Here is a 19,458-nt window from a genome sequence, read left to right as displayed (position 1 = left end):
ACTCTGCTCTGCTGGGTCAACCGGGTTATCTGCTTGGATGTGGCCCGCAGGCGACTGCAAATAACGAACTACCACAAGTCCCGGCGACTAGTGCAGACTTGGAAGGGTCAAGGAGCTAAATAATAATGAGGTGACAACTACATGAATCCCTATCTCGGTGAGTTTCAGCAAACAAGACTCACACCCACGCCCTGAGAGCTACGAACTGGCCACGGTCTGGAGAGCTGGCAAGACCTCAGGGATGGTGCCTTACCTGTGACCTCACTGCCCTGAGGACACAGCTCCCAGCCCAGTCACCTTCCTGAGATGGGGTGGGGTTCAAATAAAGTAAGAGATGGGGAGACTTTTTTTTTTTAAGATTTTATTTATTTATTTATATGACAGAGAGAGAAATCACAAGTAGGCAGACAGGCAGGCGGTGTGGGGGGTGGGGAGCAGGCTTCCTGCTGAGCAGAGAGCCCGATTCGGGGCTCAATCCCAGGACCCTGAGATCATGACCTGAGCCGAAGGTGGAAGCTTAATCCACTGAGCCACCCAGGCGCCCCGGGAGACGTTTTTTTAAAAAGCCAAAATCTGGGGCACCTGGGTGGCACAGTCAGTTGAGAATCTGACTCCTGGTTTCTGCTCGTGATCTCAGGGTCATAGGATTGAGCCTGGAGTTGGGCTCTGCACTCAGGATGGAGTCTGTTGGGGACTTTCTCTCCGTCTGCCCTTCCCCTCTCTCTCTCTCTCTCTCTCTCACTCAAATAAATCTTTAAAAAAAAATAGAAATAAAAAGGCAAAAAACTCCTTTATAAGGAAAAACAAACAGTTGGAACAAAATGAGGGGGGAAATAGGCCAAAAAAAAAAAAAAAAAAAAGAAGAAGCTGTCCATATTCACCTAAAAATTTTTTTTAAGAATACTGGAACATAAGAAAAATTGGTAACTTAGAACTTCATTTAGGATTCGCAGACTCCAGCTGTCCAGACTCCAGTAGCCCCAAACTTGCTGATCTAAGAGATGCTGGTTTGTTTGTAGCCAAAATTTCCTACAGATCAGTGGTTCTCAAGCGGGGTCCCACCAGGGGACACCTGGCAATGTCTGAAGACATTTTTGGTTGTCGCTACTCAGGGAGAGGCGTACAGGCGTCTGTGGGCAGAGACCAGGGACACCACTAAACTCCCTCCAGCACCCAGGATGGCCCCACAACAGAGGATTATCTGGCCCCAAATGTCAATAGTACTGAGGCTGAGAAGCCGTCCTCTAGTGACGACAGTGGAGTGACAGGCCCCAGCCACTGGTTGGAGAAAGGGCCGCTGGGAAGAGCCTGTGGTGTCCTTGGCCATCTTCCGCTCCTCTTCCTCTGTCTCCCGTCATTTGTCTCCAACGTGGAAGCTGCTAAGAGCCTGTCGGCCACCAGTGAGGAAAGAGTAGACCCACGACAGGCCACAAACCCCTTTAAAGAATGACAGCCGTGGCTGTAGGATAGATGGGGCCTCGGCTGCCGTGGGCCCAGGCCACTTCCTCTGTGGGCAGGAAGGTTTTGGTGTGAACGGTAAAGCAAGGTGAGCAGGGGAGGGGCCCTGGCCCTCATCACACTTTAAAAAAGAGTTTTTTCCGGAGGAAATTGAAACAACCGGGAATCTGTTTGTAAAACCCTTTCTGCGAAACAGCATTAGCGACCTGTGAAAACATGAGCACGGGGAGGTCTGTGAGCGCTCTCGATGGAAGTAACATGGCCCATGGGTGGGAATGGCCACTGACCCAGCCCCGTCTCAGTGCCAGCTTGTACTCTGTGTCTAGGAGTCTGTTTCTGTCTGTTGGTTTTATCTTTTAGATTCTATACACGAGTGAAACTATACTATTTGTCTTTCTCTAATTTATGTCACGTTGGGGGCCTAATACCCTCTAGCTCCATCCATGCTGTCCCAAACAGAGAGCACGCATCCTTTTTTACGGCTGAGTAATATTCCGTTGTGTATCTATACCTCGTCTTCTTTATCCACCCATCTGTGGATGGACGCTTGGGCTGCTTCCGTATCTTGGCTGTTGTAAATGATGCTCCAGGGCCGGGCAGTGGGGGGATGGGCAAAATAGGCGAAGGGGATTAAGAGGTAGAAACTTCCGGGCATGAAAAGTACGGCATAGAGAATATGTCGATAATATTGTAATAACTTTGTATGATGACAGAGGGCGACTACACTTATCATGGTACACACGGCATGATGTACAGAATGGCCAGCTCCTATGTCGTACACCTGAAACTCACAGAACATCGCTACGTGTGTCAACGACACTTCAATAAATACATACGTCCATACATAAAAGCTTAAGAACTACTTTAAAAACCTGCAGTCTCCTCAAGTTGGGAGGGAGGGTGTTTAAAGAAAAATATCTCCACTGTAAGTTTAGAAAACTCAAAATTCAAAATTTCAAACTTCAAAAATTCACATAGTTCCAATCAGATTGAGGGGTTCGCTTAAGGACGAGTTGAAAGAAGGGATCAGGCCCCGAGGGACTCCCAGCCTGACCCCGCACGGCCCCCCACTGCCTCTGAGGTCACCGGCCCAGAGCCACGGCACACGGGGCCCCCTCAAGTCCTTCACTTGCTTTTCCTTTGTCCTTGGTTCTGCTCTGCAAAGCACAGAGCCACAGCCTCCCCAGGAGGAAGGCATGACCCCAGCCCTTCTAGAACCTTCTCATGACACAAAACAGCTGAGCAAGTGGGAGAGGCCCACGTGAGCTCTGAGAACCGTGGAGGAGGCAGCTGTTCTGAGCAGGATTCCACGGAGGGAGGCTGGGGACCCATCAGGCCATGCTTCTGCTCTCTCACCAGGCCCCCTGCCCTGAGAAGGGCATATATTGAGGAAATCATAATTCTTGAGCGTCAAGCCTGAAAGAGTACATGGTGGGGTGAAGGGTGCAGGCCCCATGACCGCCTTCAGGAATGCCATGCTCTGGCCGCTGCGCCATCCTGCCCTGCCCTGAGGACTGGCCCTGCCATCGGGGATCCCAGCGTCAGCCTGGGACCTCTGAGGAGCCAGGAAGGCAGCCCTCTGAATGGGCCAATGTCACCATAACAGTAACACCTTGCAATTCAAAAGAAGCAGAAGCACCAACTCTCCCGGCAAGCCAAGGTGCACGAGGACCCTCTGGTGTGGGCCCGGGGCCCTGCTGGACCCTCCCGCCTGCCCAGAGGACGACTCACGCGCCTCCCAGCCGCCTTCCCTCTCCTCCCCCAGAGGGAGGCCACACTCACCCTGAGCAGGAGGGTCTGCAAATCTTCAGAGTGAGCCCACTGCTCAAAAACACCATCCAACGTCTCCACGTACCAGGAGCCGCTCTTGGTATCCCTCCAGGAAACAAAGCCTGCAGAAGCAGACAGGCTGAGCTTTACTGGGGAGCCCTACCCCCCAACCATGTGTGGCCTCTGGGCTTGGGCCCATTCACACTGCCCGCAGGAGCGGCCCACATCTCTGCCTGCGGTCCGGGTCAGGACCTAACCTCACTCTCACCACCACCTTGGGACTCCGGTCGTGATTCCTGCTTTCCCGGCAAGGAGAACAAGGCTCTGAGAAGTCACATGACTCACCCAAGGGCTGAGAAAGGAAGGAGACTAATGTGTTCACACCTGCTACATGCCAGTCACCATTCTCAGCGAGGCACTACCCACCTCGAGAATCCCCAGGACGCCCATTGAAGTGTGACTGCTATTCCCATTTTAAAGATGAGAAGACCAAGACAGGACCAAGACAAGAGAGAGGCAAGTGAGGCCTACAAATCCAAGAGCAGGTCCGCCCTTAAATTCTGCCTCCTCAGCGCCTTGCCTGCACCGAGCTGAGGCTCAGAGAGGCCAAGGAACTTGCTTAGGGTCCCTCAGCAAGAGGGAGAGCCAAGACTCACACCCATGTCTTTCCTTCACAGCACAGCTGCTTTGAGGGCAAAGCAGGGGACCCACCAGCTGGGAGGAGGTACTCTCCTGATGCACTTACCTGGGAAGGTGGAGTAGGACACAAAGATGTCACTGGGTGTGGGCAAACTAGACACGGCATCCAGCTGGTCAAAGGGGCCTGGGCCTTCCTGGAATGGGACAGCGTCTGACTCGGGGTCACTGCCTAGGGTCCTGTCTTCGGGGGAAGCAGAGGCCACCTCAAACCCATGGTCTTTCTGCTCTGCAGGAACCAAAGACAGACACACCACTCATCACTGACACCCACAGGCCAAAGCTCCTGCTCCTCGCTTCCTGGTGACATCCGGCCTGCCCCAGCCTGAGACCATCGGATCCCCTCTGGAACCAGGGTTCCAGGGCTGAGCAAACCTCAGCAAGAAACAAAAACAGAAGCTTTGCCTTTCTTTTAATTTGGGGAGGGGCAGAGGGAATGGGAGGGAATCTCAAGCAGACTCCTCACTGAGTGTGGAGCCCGATGCAGGGCTCGATCTCATGACCCTGAGATCATGACCTGAGCCAAAATCAAGAGTCAGATTTTAACTGACTGAGCCACCCGGGTGTCCCCCAACCTTTACTTTTTACTATGACAAAAGTTGTACACATTCATTAGGAAAAATGGGGGGGGTGCAGAAACTTTTTTAAAAAGCTTTAAAAACAAGTTACAAGAGTTACACCCAAGAGAACTGAAAACGGTATTCCAACAAAACCTTGCACAGCAACCGCATTATTCACTCACTTCCCTCACTTCCCCGTAAGAATAAACACACAGCAGGCACCTGGGTGGCTCAGTGGGTTAAAGCCTCTGCCTTTGGCTCAGGTCATCTAAGGGTCTTGGGTGCGAGCCCCACATGGGGCTCTCTGCTCAGCAGGGAGCCTGCTTCCCCCTCCCACTCTTGGCCTGCCTTTCTGCCTACTTGTGATCTCTGTCAAATAAATAAATAAAATCTTAAAAAAAAAAAAAAAAGAAATAAACACAGTGGGAGGAGGAGCTGAACCCTCCGCACGGAAAATCCACAACCCGCAGCACACTGCTCCCTTCTGCCTTCTCAGCATGAGCCCTGGAAGTCTGAAGAGGGGCGGCCCCAAAATGACCAGCTCGGCCCTGCAGAGGCCGCTTGGCTCCAGCCAAGTGCATGGGGCCAGATCACGCTGTATCACACTACCCCCTCCTGACAGGCCACACCAGCGCCACCAACTTCGAGGCACATGTCTCTGCCTTGGGGCATGCGCCACCTCTGACGGAAGGGGCGTGGGACTTGTCAAAGGATTTTAAAACTCTTTGAAATTGTAACAACAGTGAATTTTGCAAAAGCAACCCAAGATTCACCAAAATCCAGGGCAGATGTTCAAATGCCTGTAAACAAGGAGACTCCCGATTGTGTCCCCAGATTGTGGGCGGGTCAGCATTTCTGTTCTCGGTCTCCCTACCGCCCCCATGTGGCCACCGCGTTGCACACAAGGTCCACGGCCACCTGGGCAGAGAGGGACCGCAGCTCCAAAGGCAGCCTCGCAATCACGCATTCCAGCTCTGAAACCTTGCTGTTTCCACGGAGTTGGGTTTTCTTTTGTTTTTTGGGGGTTTTGTTTTTAGTGAAGGGAATCGATATTATTTAAAATTTTGCTCAAAATTTTGCTATTTCAAAATCAAATAATCAGGATCCACAGAAGATGCAACCATGCTGTGGGCTTTGTGCCAGGCTGGGGGGACCTGGCTGACCAGGGGGCGAGGCCATCTCAGTACAAGGACAAAGTGCTGTGAGGGCAGAACAGAGGCTGCAGACCTCGCGGGCCCGCTAAGGAGTCGGGAGAGTGACCCTGCTGCTGAGAGGGGACAATGAGGACGCAACGAGCCGGGAGACCAGCTACCTGTGACCTTCCCAGCAAGCTGTGTCCCAGCTCAGCCTTGTCCATGGTTCCCTTGCCCACCTCACCTTTCCCTCTCTTCGCACAAGAAGGAAGAACCATTTGCTTCAGAGCAAGAACATTGGCTGACTACCTTTGGGATCGTAATAAAAACGATGAGTGGGAGCAGATTTCTACAACCCCAAGAGCAGCAGCCTTTCCACCTTCCTCTTACCATAACTCTGAGGTAACTGTGCTGGGGACAGGGGGCAGGGGGCTCCTAGGCGACACAGGGTCCTCTGGGGCCAGGGGGACGGGGAGAGTCCAGGTCTGCAGCTACAAGAATGAACCAGGCACCGTGTTAAGTGCTGTAATATGCAAGATATTTCATAGCGATGCTAGGAGGTTCTGTTCTTATCCCCAGTTGCCAAGGCTTCTAGAGATAAACCAGCCCATGTTTGTGTAGGAAGCAAGGAACCACCAAGACGGAACCTGGCATTCCCAGTCACTCATGGTCAAGTTACGAGCATGGGTCACAACCGTGACCTGATGCAATTCCAGTCAAATTATAAATTCCAGGGGGCAGAGACCCTGTCTACCCTGTATCCCCAGCACCTAATGCACAGCCGGGTATCACAGCTCACAGTAATTTTTACTCAGTAAACACTTACCAGATGTCATGTGACCAGAGCCTGCTCTCCTAGACAACCCACACCCCCTCACCTGACCCCACCAACGTGGAACAATATGGGACAGATGAACACATTCAGAAGAATATGCTGCTGGGGCGCCCGGGGGCTCAGCGAGCTAAGCAAGCGTCCATCTCTAGGTTTCGGCTCAAGTTGTGCTCTCAGGGCCCTAGGATAGAGCCCCAGTCCAGCTCCCCATTCAGCAGGGAGTTTGCTTGTCTCCCTCTCCCTCTGCCCCTCCCCACCCCCTCCTCATGTGCTCTCTTTCTAAAAAAAAAAAAAAAAAAAAAAAAAAAAATATATATATATATATATATATATATATACATATACATATGTTCATATATGTGTGTATATATGTTTATGTGTGTATATATATATATATATATATACACACATAATATTATGAATCTCCAATACCTGGGCCCTTGGGAATTCTAGTAATTTGGCTCTGGCCTCCCTTTCTCTGGGACAGTATTAAGAGGGTCTAGTTGAGGCAGGTTGAAGGAATGATAAGGAAAATGTAAGAGGTTTTTTTTTCTCTCCCCTGCTTTGTCATTGCCAAGTCTCTGGAATTGAAGCCACCGGAGCTGAAGGAGCCCCAGAGGCTCTAACCTCCACAGGCCAGACAAAGCTGAGGCCTACTCGAGACAAAGGCAGGTGCAGCCGTTCGGGCAAAGGGGCCATGTCTGGGACCCTCTGACCGCCCGGATAGACCCCTTGGGCATCAGGAGGGGCTGGAGAGGAGGCGGAGGCGGCTCCTCCCACTGGAGTCATCGGCGGGGAGACTGAGGACCTGCTTACCCCCACCGCAGGCCTGGATGAAGAAGAGCTTGGGCTTCCCTCCCAAGCTGGGGCAGCCGGCTCCATTGAAGATGTTCACAATTCTCTCGATGGCCACAGGACATCCGTCCGTGCCATAAACAGCCCCTGGGAACTGGCGGTGGCTGGCCTAGGAGACCAAGAATCCTGGTTACAAAACCAAAAAGCCGGGGTAAGAATCCAACACACCCTCCAGTGGCTTTGTGGGGCCAAGAGTTTAGAAGGTCCCAGCCAGGGGCACAAGCCTAACTCAGACAGAGGTTGGTTCTGGATGGATCCAGCCAGTCTACATTCTGGAGGTCTCAGACTCACGTGCCTAAAAAGGCCGAACTGGAGAGTGCAGCCCGCTTCTTCTAGATCGGCGGTTCTCAAACTGTGGTCCCTGGACCAGTGGCATCAGCATCACCCGGGAACCCATAAGGCTTCCTGAGTCCTGGGCTCCCCCAGACCAAACTCAAAACGTTGGTGGTGGGGACCAGCAACATGGTCTTTCAGGAGCCTCTGATGCAGCTAAGCATTGAGAACCACTGTTCTGTTCTTCTCAGACTTTCTGCATGTGGGGCCCTGTCAAAGTGCAGGCTCTCCATGAAGAGATCTGGGGCAAGGCCTGAGAGTCTGATTTCTCGTGAGTTCCTGGTGAAGACCGCGCTGTTGGTCTGGGGGTCACACCACAAATGAAAAGGGGGCAGTCCCTGCCCAGCTACAGGCTGGAGTTTCGCTCTGTAAGGATGTGGCCTAGTAAGGCCAGACCACTGTGGTTTTCCAAGAGAGGCTGGAAAACCCTGATTTCTATGACAAAGTTCCCAATTTTGAAAACACTATGCAACCCCCTGCGGGACTACAGGCCTCCTTTCTGATCTGTCTAACCCTCACATGAAAAGATGAGTGAGGGACCTGAGGCCCAGGCACGGAGAGGGGCTGGGCCACAATGACCCAGCACATTAATGGCCAAGCCCAGAGTGGATCCCAGTGTCCTGACACCCAGCAAAGGACCTGGGACCACGGTGAGCAGGACAGAGGGAGGAGCTGGGAGCTCCTGTGTGCTATACCCGGCTCTGAACAAAATCCCGGGTGGGAGCTCTGGTGAGCAGAACCTCTTTCCCTCTCTCTCCCAGATGGCTTCTCCCAGGAACACGGCGCCCTCCCAGAGGAGGAGATTCCAACTCCTCAGAGGGCCAGATGGCTCCCAGGAAGCCAACAGGGGAAAGACAGGGCCCCATGGCTCTTCCCACAAAGCCAGGACCCAGGAAAGACCGGGGCTCTGTCATGGCCTCTCAGCTCAGCCTCCCTCTCAGCTCGGGGGCCGCTGCCCAAGGAGCCAGCACCTCTACCTGACAGCCGTGGGAGAGGACGACCACCACGCAGCAGTCCAGGGCGCTGTGGTCCCGCCGCGCCAGCTCCACCAAAGCCTGGACCATTTGCTACGAGAGAAGGTGGCAGATAAGGCAGAGCACGGACAGATCGGGTCCCCACGCCAGGCCCACCTGGGCAGAGCACTTCCCCTGCTCCCGCAGCCAACACTGCCGTAAGGCCTGCCCTGACAGTCACAAGAGCCACCGTTCCTGGCGACAAGGTGCTGGGCTCGGGCATGGCTCATTCACTCCTCACAGTGACCCGAGGAGGAGAATCCCCTTCCTGCTGTCTGGATGAGGAAGCTAAAGTCCAGGAGACACAGGGGAGGACCCGTCTTCAACCAGGTTGCCCGGAGGCTGCGACCCGACCTGGGACCCCCCGGAGCCACACTGCCTCTGCTGCTGCTCCAGTCTTCAGGGCTCATCTCGGGGAGTCGCTGGGCTTCGTCGGGTAGGTCGTGGGACCCTGCCCCACCCCGCCCCCACCTCTCCCCGTGGACCGTGACCCTACCTTGGCCGTCAGGTCGCACTTCACCTCCACCATGAAATGCAGCAAGTGGAAGCGTTGACGCAGCTTCTCACAGTCGATGTTGGAGCCGGTGCGGGCCGTGAGCCTCGATTCGAGGCAGAAGTTCACGTTGTTGATGATCAGGCAGTGGCCGCAGGGGTCTGCGTTCAGGGCGTAGGCCTGCCCAAGCACAGGGACTAGTGTCAGCAGGGTGCTCGCTGCCCCCCCTCAGGAGAGAAGGCGAGCCCCTGGTTTTCATGCGTGCAGCTGGCAGTCTGGAGAGAGGGGAGAGAAGAGGGGTCTGCCCGCCCTCTGACAGGGCAGCAGCATCTACACCAGGCATTCTGGGGCAAAAGCACACAGACTGCAACCCAGACGGGCGTGAGCGTGTGTGGGAGGGCACACAGAGAGCAAACCTGGGAGAGAAGACCAGTTCCCACAACGGCCCTCAGCTTAGAAATCCAACACCCAGAGGCATTCGCCCTAAAAGGACCAGACAGATTGTCCATCCAGGGGAGCCCCCAAGAACTGTGTGGGTGGCCCCTGCAGCAGACAGACCCGTGGCCCGGCCTGCCCTCAGGATGGACACCACTTCCCAGCCAGGCTCCCCGGGTCCTCAGGAATCCTCCCTCACAGCAGCCCGTCCTTTTTGTCACAGTTTAACACTATTTAGACAGAGGTTATTTCTTTGTGTACGTGGCCTCTGCTAGGCTGACAGTCTAGCACGAGGACTAGAAACACAAGGGGTCCACTCCCAGGATCGTGGCATGGAGCCCAGGACCGGCACGCAGGACTCACACAACAAGTGTTATGAGTGAGAGTGACTCGGTCCCACAGCCGATTCTGACAGCCACCTCACGTGAGGTCTGAGCCCCCAACTTCACAGTCAAGGGAAGAGCAGGGAGGCTTGGACAGTCGGCTCTGGGAAGAGCTGTGCCAGCGTCAGGGAGCTGTAGAGGGCCTGGGACCCTCCCGCCAGCTGGGCTCGGTTCCCTGGGCTCCTGGGACAGCTGCAGAGGGAAGGACCTGGGATGTGTAGAGCAGAAGAGCCCAAAGCCAAGGCAGCTGGCCCCAGGTCACAAGAAGACTCACCAAATCAGCATTTTGCTTGGAAATCTCCTGAGCACCTGGAGAGAGAGAGAAGACATGAATGGCTGGCCCAACAGGGGCGGGGCAAGGGTCTTTAAGTATAAAAGAGCAAGAATTTGGGGAACATCAGGCAGTGCTAGTGGGAGACCAGGGGCATGGCCACCTTGCAGAACGGCTCAGAAGTCTCCAGTGAGGTTGAACACACACCTACCCTCTGACCAGCAATTCCATTCCCAGGTACAGACACAAGAGAAATGAGTGCGTGAGCAGAAAACAAATGGGCTGTGGATGATCGCCGAAGCCTCATTCCATTTTTTCCTTAAAGATTCTATTTATTTATTGGAGAGAAAGAGGGCACGCGTGCACAGCGGGGAGGAGGAACAGCGGGAGAGGGAAAGGGAGGAGCAGACTCCCCGCTGAGTGCAGAGCCCAACGCAGGGCTCAATCCCAGAACCCCAAGATCATTACCGAAGCTGAAGTAAGATGTTTAACCGACGGAGCCACCCAGGCAACCCCACTGAAGCATTACTCTCTCTCTTTTTTTTTTAAGATTTTATTTATTTGACAGAGAGAGAGAGAGATCACAAGTAAGCAGAGAGGCAAGCAGAAGGAGAGGGAGACGCAGGCTCCCCACTGAGCAGAGAGCCCAATGCAAGATTCGATCCCAGGACTCTGGGATCATGACCTGAGCCGAAGGCAGATATTTGATGTTTAACTAACTGAGCCACCCAGGCGCCCCTAAAGCCTTATAGTCTTAATACCCAGAACTAGAAATAATCCAAATGTTCCTCAACAAGTTGATGGATAGACAATTTAGGAAAAAAGCCATACACGGGAATGCTCCACAGCCTGAAAAGGAACAAGGTACGGACACATACGACGCTGTGTTGTTATGCCAAGGAAAGGAGTCAGAAGAGTATACATGACGTGATTCCATTCACATGAAATTCTAAAACAGAAAGGCATAAGGGAAGCTCTAGGAGAGTGGACACTTCCTTCTGTAGAACCCATGGAGCCCAGCACCCAGAAAGTCCTCAACAAGTATTTGCAGAATGAATATATGAGTAAAGGTGATCATTTTTCCTTCAGTGTCAAATGATTTTTCATTTTGATTAGCAAGAAGAGCACTGACCACCAGCCTGTAAGGTAGTAGAATTTTTCTTCTTAAACAAAGAGAACTTGGTGGCTATCTCTGAGTTGCCGTGCAAGGTGAGCGGTACTGGAGCCTATTCTCGTGATCCCACAGTTGTGCCATTCATTGCTCACAGAGGGCTGGGACTCCTCACTGGGAACTATTCTCTCAAGAGTTTTAAAGCCATGCCAGAAAAGCATTCACGTCCCATTTTTTTTAACTGGAAGTGGTTTTACCTGCCTGAAGAATCCTATAGTTCACAGCCTTAAATCTGGATCTATCACTCATTTCCAAATTACTGCAGCACCCCGACAATATAACTAGTAAGTATCCACAACTGAAGAATTCTCTCATTCCCCAAATTAGTAGTATCGATCCATAAAGCGAGAGAGGGACATCATCAAAATGGCACAAATAAGAGTGTTCTACTATCTTCCCCGACAATGAACACCAATTTGACTACCATCCACAAGTGAGACTGCCTTTGTGTAAGCCCGGGAATCAAGCAGAGATGTTCCAAAACACCGCTGGTACAAAATAATCCAAGATTGGATGCACTGAAGAAGCCAGTCAGCAAGGACTCCTTCAAATGACTCCTCCTTCAAGTGCAAAGCCAACACATGACTTCAAGAAACATGAGAAATCAAGGAAATAGGACACCACCAAAGGAGCACAATAATTTTCCAGAAACTGACCCCTGAGAATAGAAACCTGCAATGTGCCTGACAAAGAATTCAAAATCACGGTCTCAAGAAAGCTCACTAAGCTACAAGAGTACACACAAAGACAATTCAACATCATCAGGAAAATAACACATGAACAAAAGAGATAGAAATCATAAAAAAGAACCAAACAGAAATTCTAGAGCTGAAGGATGCCATAAATCAAATTAAAAATGCAACAGAGCATCAATATCAGACTCGATCCTGCAGAAGAAAGAATCTGCGAAGTAGAAGACAAGTCTTTTTAAATTATCGGCAGAGAACAAAGAGAAAAGAACAGAGAAGATGAAGAAAGCCTACATGAACTATGGGTTATCTTGAAAAGAAACGTCTATGCAGTATTGGGGTCCCAGAAGAAGGAAGAGAGGGAGAAAGGGGCAATAAGCTTATTTAGAAAAATAATGGCTGAGAACTTCCCACACCTGGGGAGAGATCTGGATATCCAAGGTCACTAACCTCATAGGTCCAACTACCCACCAACCACTCTCTTGGTACTCACATACATCACTGAATCGTCCAGAGCCACTGTCCACTGGCCTGGGCATCTCTGGTCTGAGAACCTCTGGCCTGAGCTTGGCTGACCAGAGCTGCTCAGGCCCCAGCACCACTGGAGCGAGTTTTCCGGGAGTCGCCTTCGATGGGCCTTGCTTCCCTCTGAGATCCTCTGGTGTGAGGCCCATTGCTCCAACCACCACAGGCATGGGGTTCCGGGGTCTGACGACCTCTGGATTCTGCTTTTCTGCTTGCCGACGCGCTCTCAGGACTGAAGCCAGTTTGTTCTGGTCTGTGTCCTCTAAGCAGGAGATGAACAAAGGAAGGGCCTGACTCCCTCGGGTCTCTAGATCTATGACGAGCTGCCTGGCCTGATCGCTCCGAGACCCTGAGCCTGCATGCTGTTTGGAAAGAAAGACATGGCACTATTATCCACACAATGTCCTGTGACTCTCACTTTGTCACCCCCATTTCCCATCTAGCATAAGTCTAAACAATCGGGCACGTGTGCAAAACTTGTGTGTGCAATTACACTGAGTGTGTGCCACCTGCCAGCCTTTGCTCATCTATTCATTCAGTATTTTGGAGGCATCTCTGATGAGCCCAACACTGTGCTAAGTGCTGAAAATACAGCAGTGGACAGTATCAGTCCTCAAGCAGACATCTAGCGGGGGTTGCAAACACACGAATCAACGGTGACACACCAAAGAGAGAAGTATCAGGTGGGAAAGCACGTGAGCCTAGGAGGGTCCAGGGGAATCCAACTCAGACTTGGGAAGCCAGGGAGGCCTCCACCATGGGATGTAAAGCTTTGCTGAGACCCCAGAGAACATTAGGAAGTGAAGAGTGAATTCAGAGAAATAAGAAATGTAAGCTGGAATGGGAGACAGTGGTGCGGGGTGAGGCCTTTGTGTGCGCACGCCAAGAAAGCTGTGAGGAACCACTGGTGGCTCAGTGGGTTGAGCCTCTGCCTTCGGCTCAGGTCATGATCTCAGGGTCCTGGGATCGAGCCCCGCATCGGGCTCTCTGCTCACAGGGAGCCTGCTTCCCCCTCTCTCTCTGCCTGCCTCTCTGCCTACTTGTGATCTCTCTCTCTGTCAAAGAAATAAATAAATTAAATATTTTTTTAAAAAAAGAGAGAGAGAAAGAAAGTGACAGAGTCAGATCTGCCTTTTAGAAAAATTACCCCCGGGGCAGGGTGGACAACAGAAGGGAGTGAGCCACAGCCAGGTCAGGTAGTGGCAAAGATGGTGCCGCAGGAATGGGGAAGTGAGTGGACAGACCAGAAAAATCAAGAAGGAGAAAGCACAGGATGTGGGCACTCACCAGGTGGATCGTAAGGTGCAGGAAGGGTTGAGGTTAATGGGTGTCAGGATGGGGGAGCTCGTCACTGACACAGGGAAAAGAAGGAACAAGCTTATCTGCTCATTGTCCTTTGAGACCCAACTCTGGCCAAGTTCCTCAGGATCCACAGGAATGAGACCCACCCTGGGCTCCAATGTCCTACAGCAGCACTGTCCAAGGGAACTTTCTATGATGATGGAAATATTCTTCACCTGTGCTGACCAAGATGGCCAGCATTAACCAACATGGCTCTTGAGCACTGGGGTCCAACAACTGAGGAACAGAATTTTCTATTCTATTTAGTATTAATTACTTCAGACTTACACTTAAATAGCCACATGTGGCTAACAGCTACTATACTGAACAGCACAGACCGATAATGTCACTGAAAAGATAATCCTCACTAACAAAACAGATAGCTATGGGCCTTTCTCTCAACATTTACAGAACACTCACAGTAAGACAGATGCTGTGTTAAATGCATCATTTCATCTAGTCCCCCTCAACAACCTTAAGGGGTAAAATTACAATTATCCCCACATTAAGGATGAGGGAAACTGAGTCCCAGAAAGGCACTGCAACTTGCTAATATGTGACAAAGCCAGGATGAGGACCTAGATCCATGTGGCTCAGCCAAACCAGGTGTGGCAAAATGGTGGCCTTGTCGTTCATGTGATGTTCTTTTAAAAATCTGAATTTAGGGTGCCTGGGTGGCTCAGTGGGTTAAGCCTCTGCCTTCGGCTCAGGTCATGATCTCAGGGTCCTGGGATCGAGGCCCGCATCAGGCTCTCTGCTCAGCAGGGAGCCTGCTTCCCCCCTCTCTCTCTGCCTGCCTCTCTCTTCTCTCTCTGTCAAATAAATAAAATCTTTTAAAAATAAATAAAATAAAAATCTGAATTTGTCGCTAACATTTAAAATCAGGGAATTTAATATCAAAATCAGGATTTTCAGCTTCTCTTTAAAAACCTGGCCACACAGGGCCAGCATTCTGGAATGACCACACTGAGCTGGAGCTGGGGGGCTGCCCACCGCAATGCCCACCCATTGGGCCTCTGTGGGCATTTGAATTTGTATCTGAAGGCACAGAGATGGCCTTCAACCATTTCCACTCTTTAGTACAGGCCACAGAGCAGATGCCCATAAGACTTCTTTTAATTTATTATTATTCACTGATAATTTTTCATATGACCCTTATCCTATTAAAGACTTCCTCACTAGGTCAGGTCAAGCTCCTGGATGATGATGGAGGAAACCGACACCCGGTCTGCAAGCAGCCCCCAGGCCAGAGGCCTCCGGAAAGCCACTCACACCTCCTGGTAGGAAATACCTCCTGGACTCCCCCTGCTTTTAAAGAGAACCTCGCATATTTATTTTGTCCATTCCCTGCATCAGGCCCCTCACCTCCAAAACCCCTTAGGAAACAAACTTAGCACAGGAGAGGCTGGCCAAAGTGGGCAGGGCACAGGCAGCTAGGCCCTGGCTCTGCACCTGACCTTAGAGTTCCACATCCATTAGCTCATTTGGTTCGCACGCTACTACCGTTGTAACCCAGTTCAGAGTCCAGGAAACTAACGTTCGAAGACGATCAGTGACTTAGCCAGGGACCCAGGCAGTGTGACTCAACCCCTCCAGCTGGGTGCCCTGAACCTCCACGAAAAGGAACAACACAGGCCTCCTTCCCGGGCAGAAACACAGTGCTGCTGCAGCCAACAGGGTTGGCTGCTGGCGGGGCGGGGCGGGGAATCACTCTCTCCAACCCTGGAAAAGGCGTTTGGGATGGCACGGTTCCGCTGGACGAACCAGTGGGCTCAACGCCGCGAGGTAAAAGGGGGTTCCCACAGGACGATTCCCCAAAGGGGATGGGCACTGGGGGCACAAATCGGAAGGAAAGAGTGGGAGCTTGGCCTTAAAGTCATCCTGAGGCTTCAGCAACCCTCTCCGCGCGGCCCCCCTGACCCCAGCTGGGACGTGAAGTCTGCGCGCGGAGCGGGAAACTGGGCGCACCTGAATGTCCTCGATCATGGCGGGCGTGAAGAGCTGGTGGGTCACCAGAACGTCCCAGAGCGGGGCCACCTGCAGCTCGTTGACCAGCTGCACCCGGCACCGCCGCAGGACCTGCCGGTCCGCCTCGTCCATGGCAGCCAGACGGCGGGAACCCGGGCGACCTCGGTCAGCTTCCGGGCCTCCGCCGCCGCGCCCCGCCCGCAGCCCAGGACCCGCCTTGGGACCGGCCCCCGCGTTGAGCCCCGCCCCCTCATCCCCTCGGCCCCGTGGGTCCCGCCCCCAGGCCCAGCCACCGCACCACCTCCGCCCCAGCGGCCCAGCCTCCGCGCCCCGCCCCCAGGACACACCCCCGTGCCGCCGCCCCGCCCCGAAGGCGTACCCTGCGTCTCTGCCCCGCCCCCAGAGCGCACCCCTAGTCCGCGCCGCCCACCCCCCAGCCAGAAGGCACCACCACTCCGCTTTTACAAAAACTCGGGAGGCAATCACACTGCTGGTAAGCGGGACACCCATACCTGGAGCCATGGTCTGTCCCGCCCCATTCAAGCCCCTCGCGGGTACGGTGTCCTCTAGCCCCCTCCCCACCTGTGATAAAACTAATTCTCCTGCCCTAGTCCCGTGCCCAGATGTCGTCGTTTACTGTTCCAAACTCGCCTGTCTCATCCAACCAAGGTCTTAAATTCCCCCTCTGCCCTCCGTCCCACCCTAGTACCGCCTACAAAGAAAAAAAAAATTAAAAAACACCCAAAACTGGCAGAAATCTCTCCGAACTCCCAGTTTGTACAGCTCACTTCCACATTTCAAAAATAATTGCTCCTGTTTGGGGCGCCTGGGTGGCTCAGTGGGTCAAGCCTCTGCCTTAGGCTCAGGTCATGATCTCAGGGTCCTGGGATCGAGCCTTGCATCGGGCTCTCTGCTCAGCAGGCAGCCCGCTTCCCCCACTCTCTCTGCCTGCCTCTCTACTTGTGATCTCTGTCTGTCAAACAAACAAACAAATAAATAAATAAATAATTGCTCCTGTTTATTGAGCATTTGCTAAGTCTCAGCCACTGTGCTAGTCACTTGACGTTGCGTTATCTCACTTGACTACAATCCTACCAAAGGAATATACCAAAAAGTGTTCCTTTCACCCATCTTATAGACCAGACTCAGGGAAGTGGTCTCCGTTCAAGGTCCCAGAGGTAGTAAGAGGCACAAGGCAGTCAAAATTCAGACCTGAACCCGACTCAAGTCCACCTTAGAATCCATTCTCTGAGTCTCAAAACCTCAGCCCCATTCATTCGTTTATTCCACAAATATTTGTTAAGATCCTGCCTGTGCTGTCTACGCAGGCACCGAGAAGATCTAGGTGAACACAATAAAAGGCCCTACCCTTAGAAGCTTACATTCCAGTGGGAGGAGACAGACGATGACAATATGAACAAATATAAGAAATATAAAAGATAACATAAAGAAATAAAAGATACAGTGTATTGGTGATAAACGCAAAGAAAAATGTTTTTAAATAACAGAAACAGGGCGGGGGGATATGAAATCTCTATCTTTATATCCCCAAGGAACCTATATCATCGGCTCAATGAAAGTGTACCTAATTGACCTGTGACTTCACCTCTCCCTCCCCGCCACACACACACATCTCTTTCCTGTGCTGAGGCCAGTCCCTGGTACATTCTAAGGCGGAGCTCGCTTTGGTAGGTAAATTTGGGAGTCCTGGATTCTAGGCGTTGGGCAAGTCCCTGCCTCTCTCTGGGCCTCAGTCTCCCCATCAGTATAAGGAGGAGTCGGACTAGAAAGGCTCCCCAAGGTCCCGTCCAACTCTGACGCTCTAGGATTCTATGAATAGGGTTAAAGAGAACAGGGACCAGCTATTGCTTCCCCACCCTAGCAACTGTTGCCAGACGAGGGCCATCTCCTGGTAGGAGGGGAAACTCCTCCCTGACTCGGGGAAGTCTTTGGGGCATCCCATCATGCATCGCGACTTTGCCTCTCTAGGAGGCACGTTTTGGCCTCTTTGGTCACGATCATCCCTTTGGATCCAGCCAAAGAGCGCGCCTCGTTTCTATGGCAACCGCGCCAGGTCCACGCGCAGACGGCGGGTAGCAAGGGTCAAAACAGATTCGCAAAGTAGAAGCCGTCGACCCGTTCAGTCCGCGCCTTCGGTGAGCCGAGCCTTTAAGTGTCACGTGACCCCTCCCGCTCGTTCCCGCCCCCCTCCCCTCCCCAGGTCCCGGCCAGCGCTGGTGCGGACCGGAGGCTCCCGGCCCGGCGGACTAACTGGAGCACCGACGCCGCAGCCGGTTGGGCCGGTGCCCTTTCCCGGTAACTCCTTCCCGGCGTGACGCGCGGAGCCGCGGACGCGGCGGGGCCGGGCAGGCTCGGGGATCTCCCGTCAGTTCCTCCTCGTTCCCGGTTCCCCCGGGCCCGGGGGAAACTGGGAGCCGACAGGGCCCTGCCCAGGGCTCTCGGTGGGCGGCGGGGGAGGCGGCCGTCTCCTGGAGGGTTGCGACCTCCGGCGGGAGCTCAGACCTGGAGCGTGCCTCCTGGAGCCGCTACCTGGACTGGGGGATACTGCCTCGGGCGGTAGCCTACCTGTTGGGCAGGTGATTTCTGCCCCGAGGCGGGCACAGTCGAGCTCGAGACTGCCAGCCAAAGAACTTCACAGCCCCCCGCCTCGGGCTGCTCACTGGAGGCGACTGACACGGTGGAATAAGGCAGCGATTGCACTGCGTGATAGGAAAAATAATAAGTATCACTTTCTGACTGTTGACCCTATGTTCAGTAAATCCTTTACATACATTTAACTCCCTTGTTTATCCTTTCAAGGTGTTATTAATTCACCTCCATTTATGAATGACACTGAGGCTTTGCAAGTTTAAGTAAATTGCCCAAGGTCATAAAGTGGTGGAGGACAGATCCCAATATGAGTCTGTTCCAGAGCCTGTGTGCCTAACCAATAGCTACCTCACCTTCCCGAGTTTCAGCGCTCTGTGCGGGGTTTTATAGGACAGAATCGGTTATAGGTTGCCTTAACAAGAAAGAGACTGATTTGGTTTAGGATTTTTGCTCAGTATGCATGCAGTCCTAAAAATTGGCCATCAAATGGGTCAATTTTGTGAGCACTCCCAGGCACTATTGAGACTTCCGCTTGTCAAAATGCACCGCTGTTAACAGCTTTGCCTTCCTTAAGTCAGGTGTCACATTAGACACTTGAACCATAAAACTTGAGTAATTCATGAGAAGTCAAGATAAATATGACCCTTGAAAACTCAACGTATGATAGAACAAAGATCATACTTCTGGACTGTAAATGTCCGTGCAATACAGCACTACCTTGTTCAGTAACCAACCAGGATTCTTTCTGAACCCACAGTGAATTCAGTTATGGCACGCCCCAGACATGGATCTTTAACATTTGAAGACCCTGCCTGGTCTACAGCTTTTGCCATTAACCTCCCTTCACATGGAAAACTAAATTTTTTCTCACCAGCTTTTCCTCATCTTTGGTCTCTTTTTTTTTTTTTTTTTTTTTGGTCCA

General features: G+C 52.5%; 2 protein-coding genes across 4 annotated transcripts in view; one reads left to right on the top strand and one right to left on the bottom strand.

The window, feature by feature from the left end:
- Positions 1-866: 866 nt before the first annotated feature.
- On the bottom strand, positions 867-16,077 carry LOC111154673 (caspase 9). Of its 3 annotated transcripts, XM_022514479.1 has the most exons (10): positions 15,927-16,077; positions 12,809-12,979; positions 12,586-12,733; positions 10,236-10,270; positions 9,147-9,323; positions 8,615-8,704; positions 7,266-7,413; positions 3,974-4,153; positions 3,241-3,350; positions 867-1,664 (listed from the first exon to the last, which is right to left on the bottom strand). In XM_022514479.1, the coding sequence occupies exons 1-10, from the start codon at positions 16,056-16,058 to the stop codon at positions 1,575-1,577; spliced, it is 1,281 nt and encodes a 426-aa protein (XP_022370187.1). In that variant the 5' UTR covers positions 16,059-16,077; the 3' UTR covers positions 867-1,574. The 3 variants fall into 3 exon arrangements, with proteins under 3 accessions (XP_022370187.1, XP_022370186.1, XP_022370185.1); XM_022514478.1 differs by having other exon boundaries at positions 12,586-12,979; XM_022514477.1 differs by lacking the exon at positions 867-1,664 and having other exon boundaries at positions 2,050-3,350; positions 12,586-12,979.
- A 2,075-nt stretch (positions 16,078-18,152) lies between these two features.
- LOC111154672 (DnaJ heat shock protein family (Hsp40) member C16) overlaps positions 18,153-19,458 on the top strand; it is a 39,832-nt gene continuing 38,526 nt past the window's right edge. Inside the window, exon 1 of the mRNA XM_022514475.1 lies at positions 18,153-18,242. The gene's annotated coding sequence lies outside the window, so the exon portion shown is untranslated. The remainder of the gene's footprint in view (positions 18,243-19,458) is intronic.

Source organism: Enhydra lutris, unplaced genomic scaffold (assembly GCF_002288905.1).
Source record: "Enhydra lutris kenyoni isolate GAN:26980312 unplaced genomic scaffold, ASM228890v2 scaffoldscaffold38, whole genome shotgun sequence".
Classification (NCBI taxonomy): Eukaryota; Metazoa; Chordata; class Mammalia; order Carnivora; family Mustelidae; genus Enhydra; species Enhydra lutris.
This window is presented reverse-complemented; position numbering and strand designations above follow the sequence as displayed.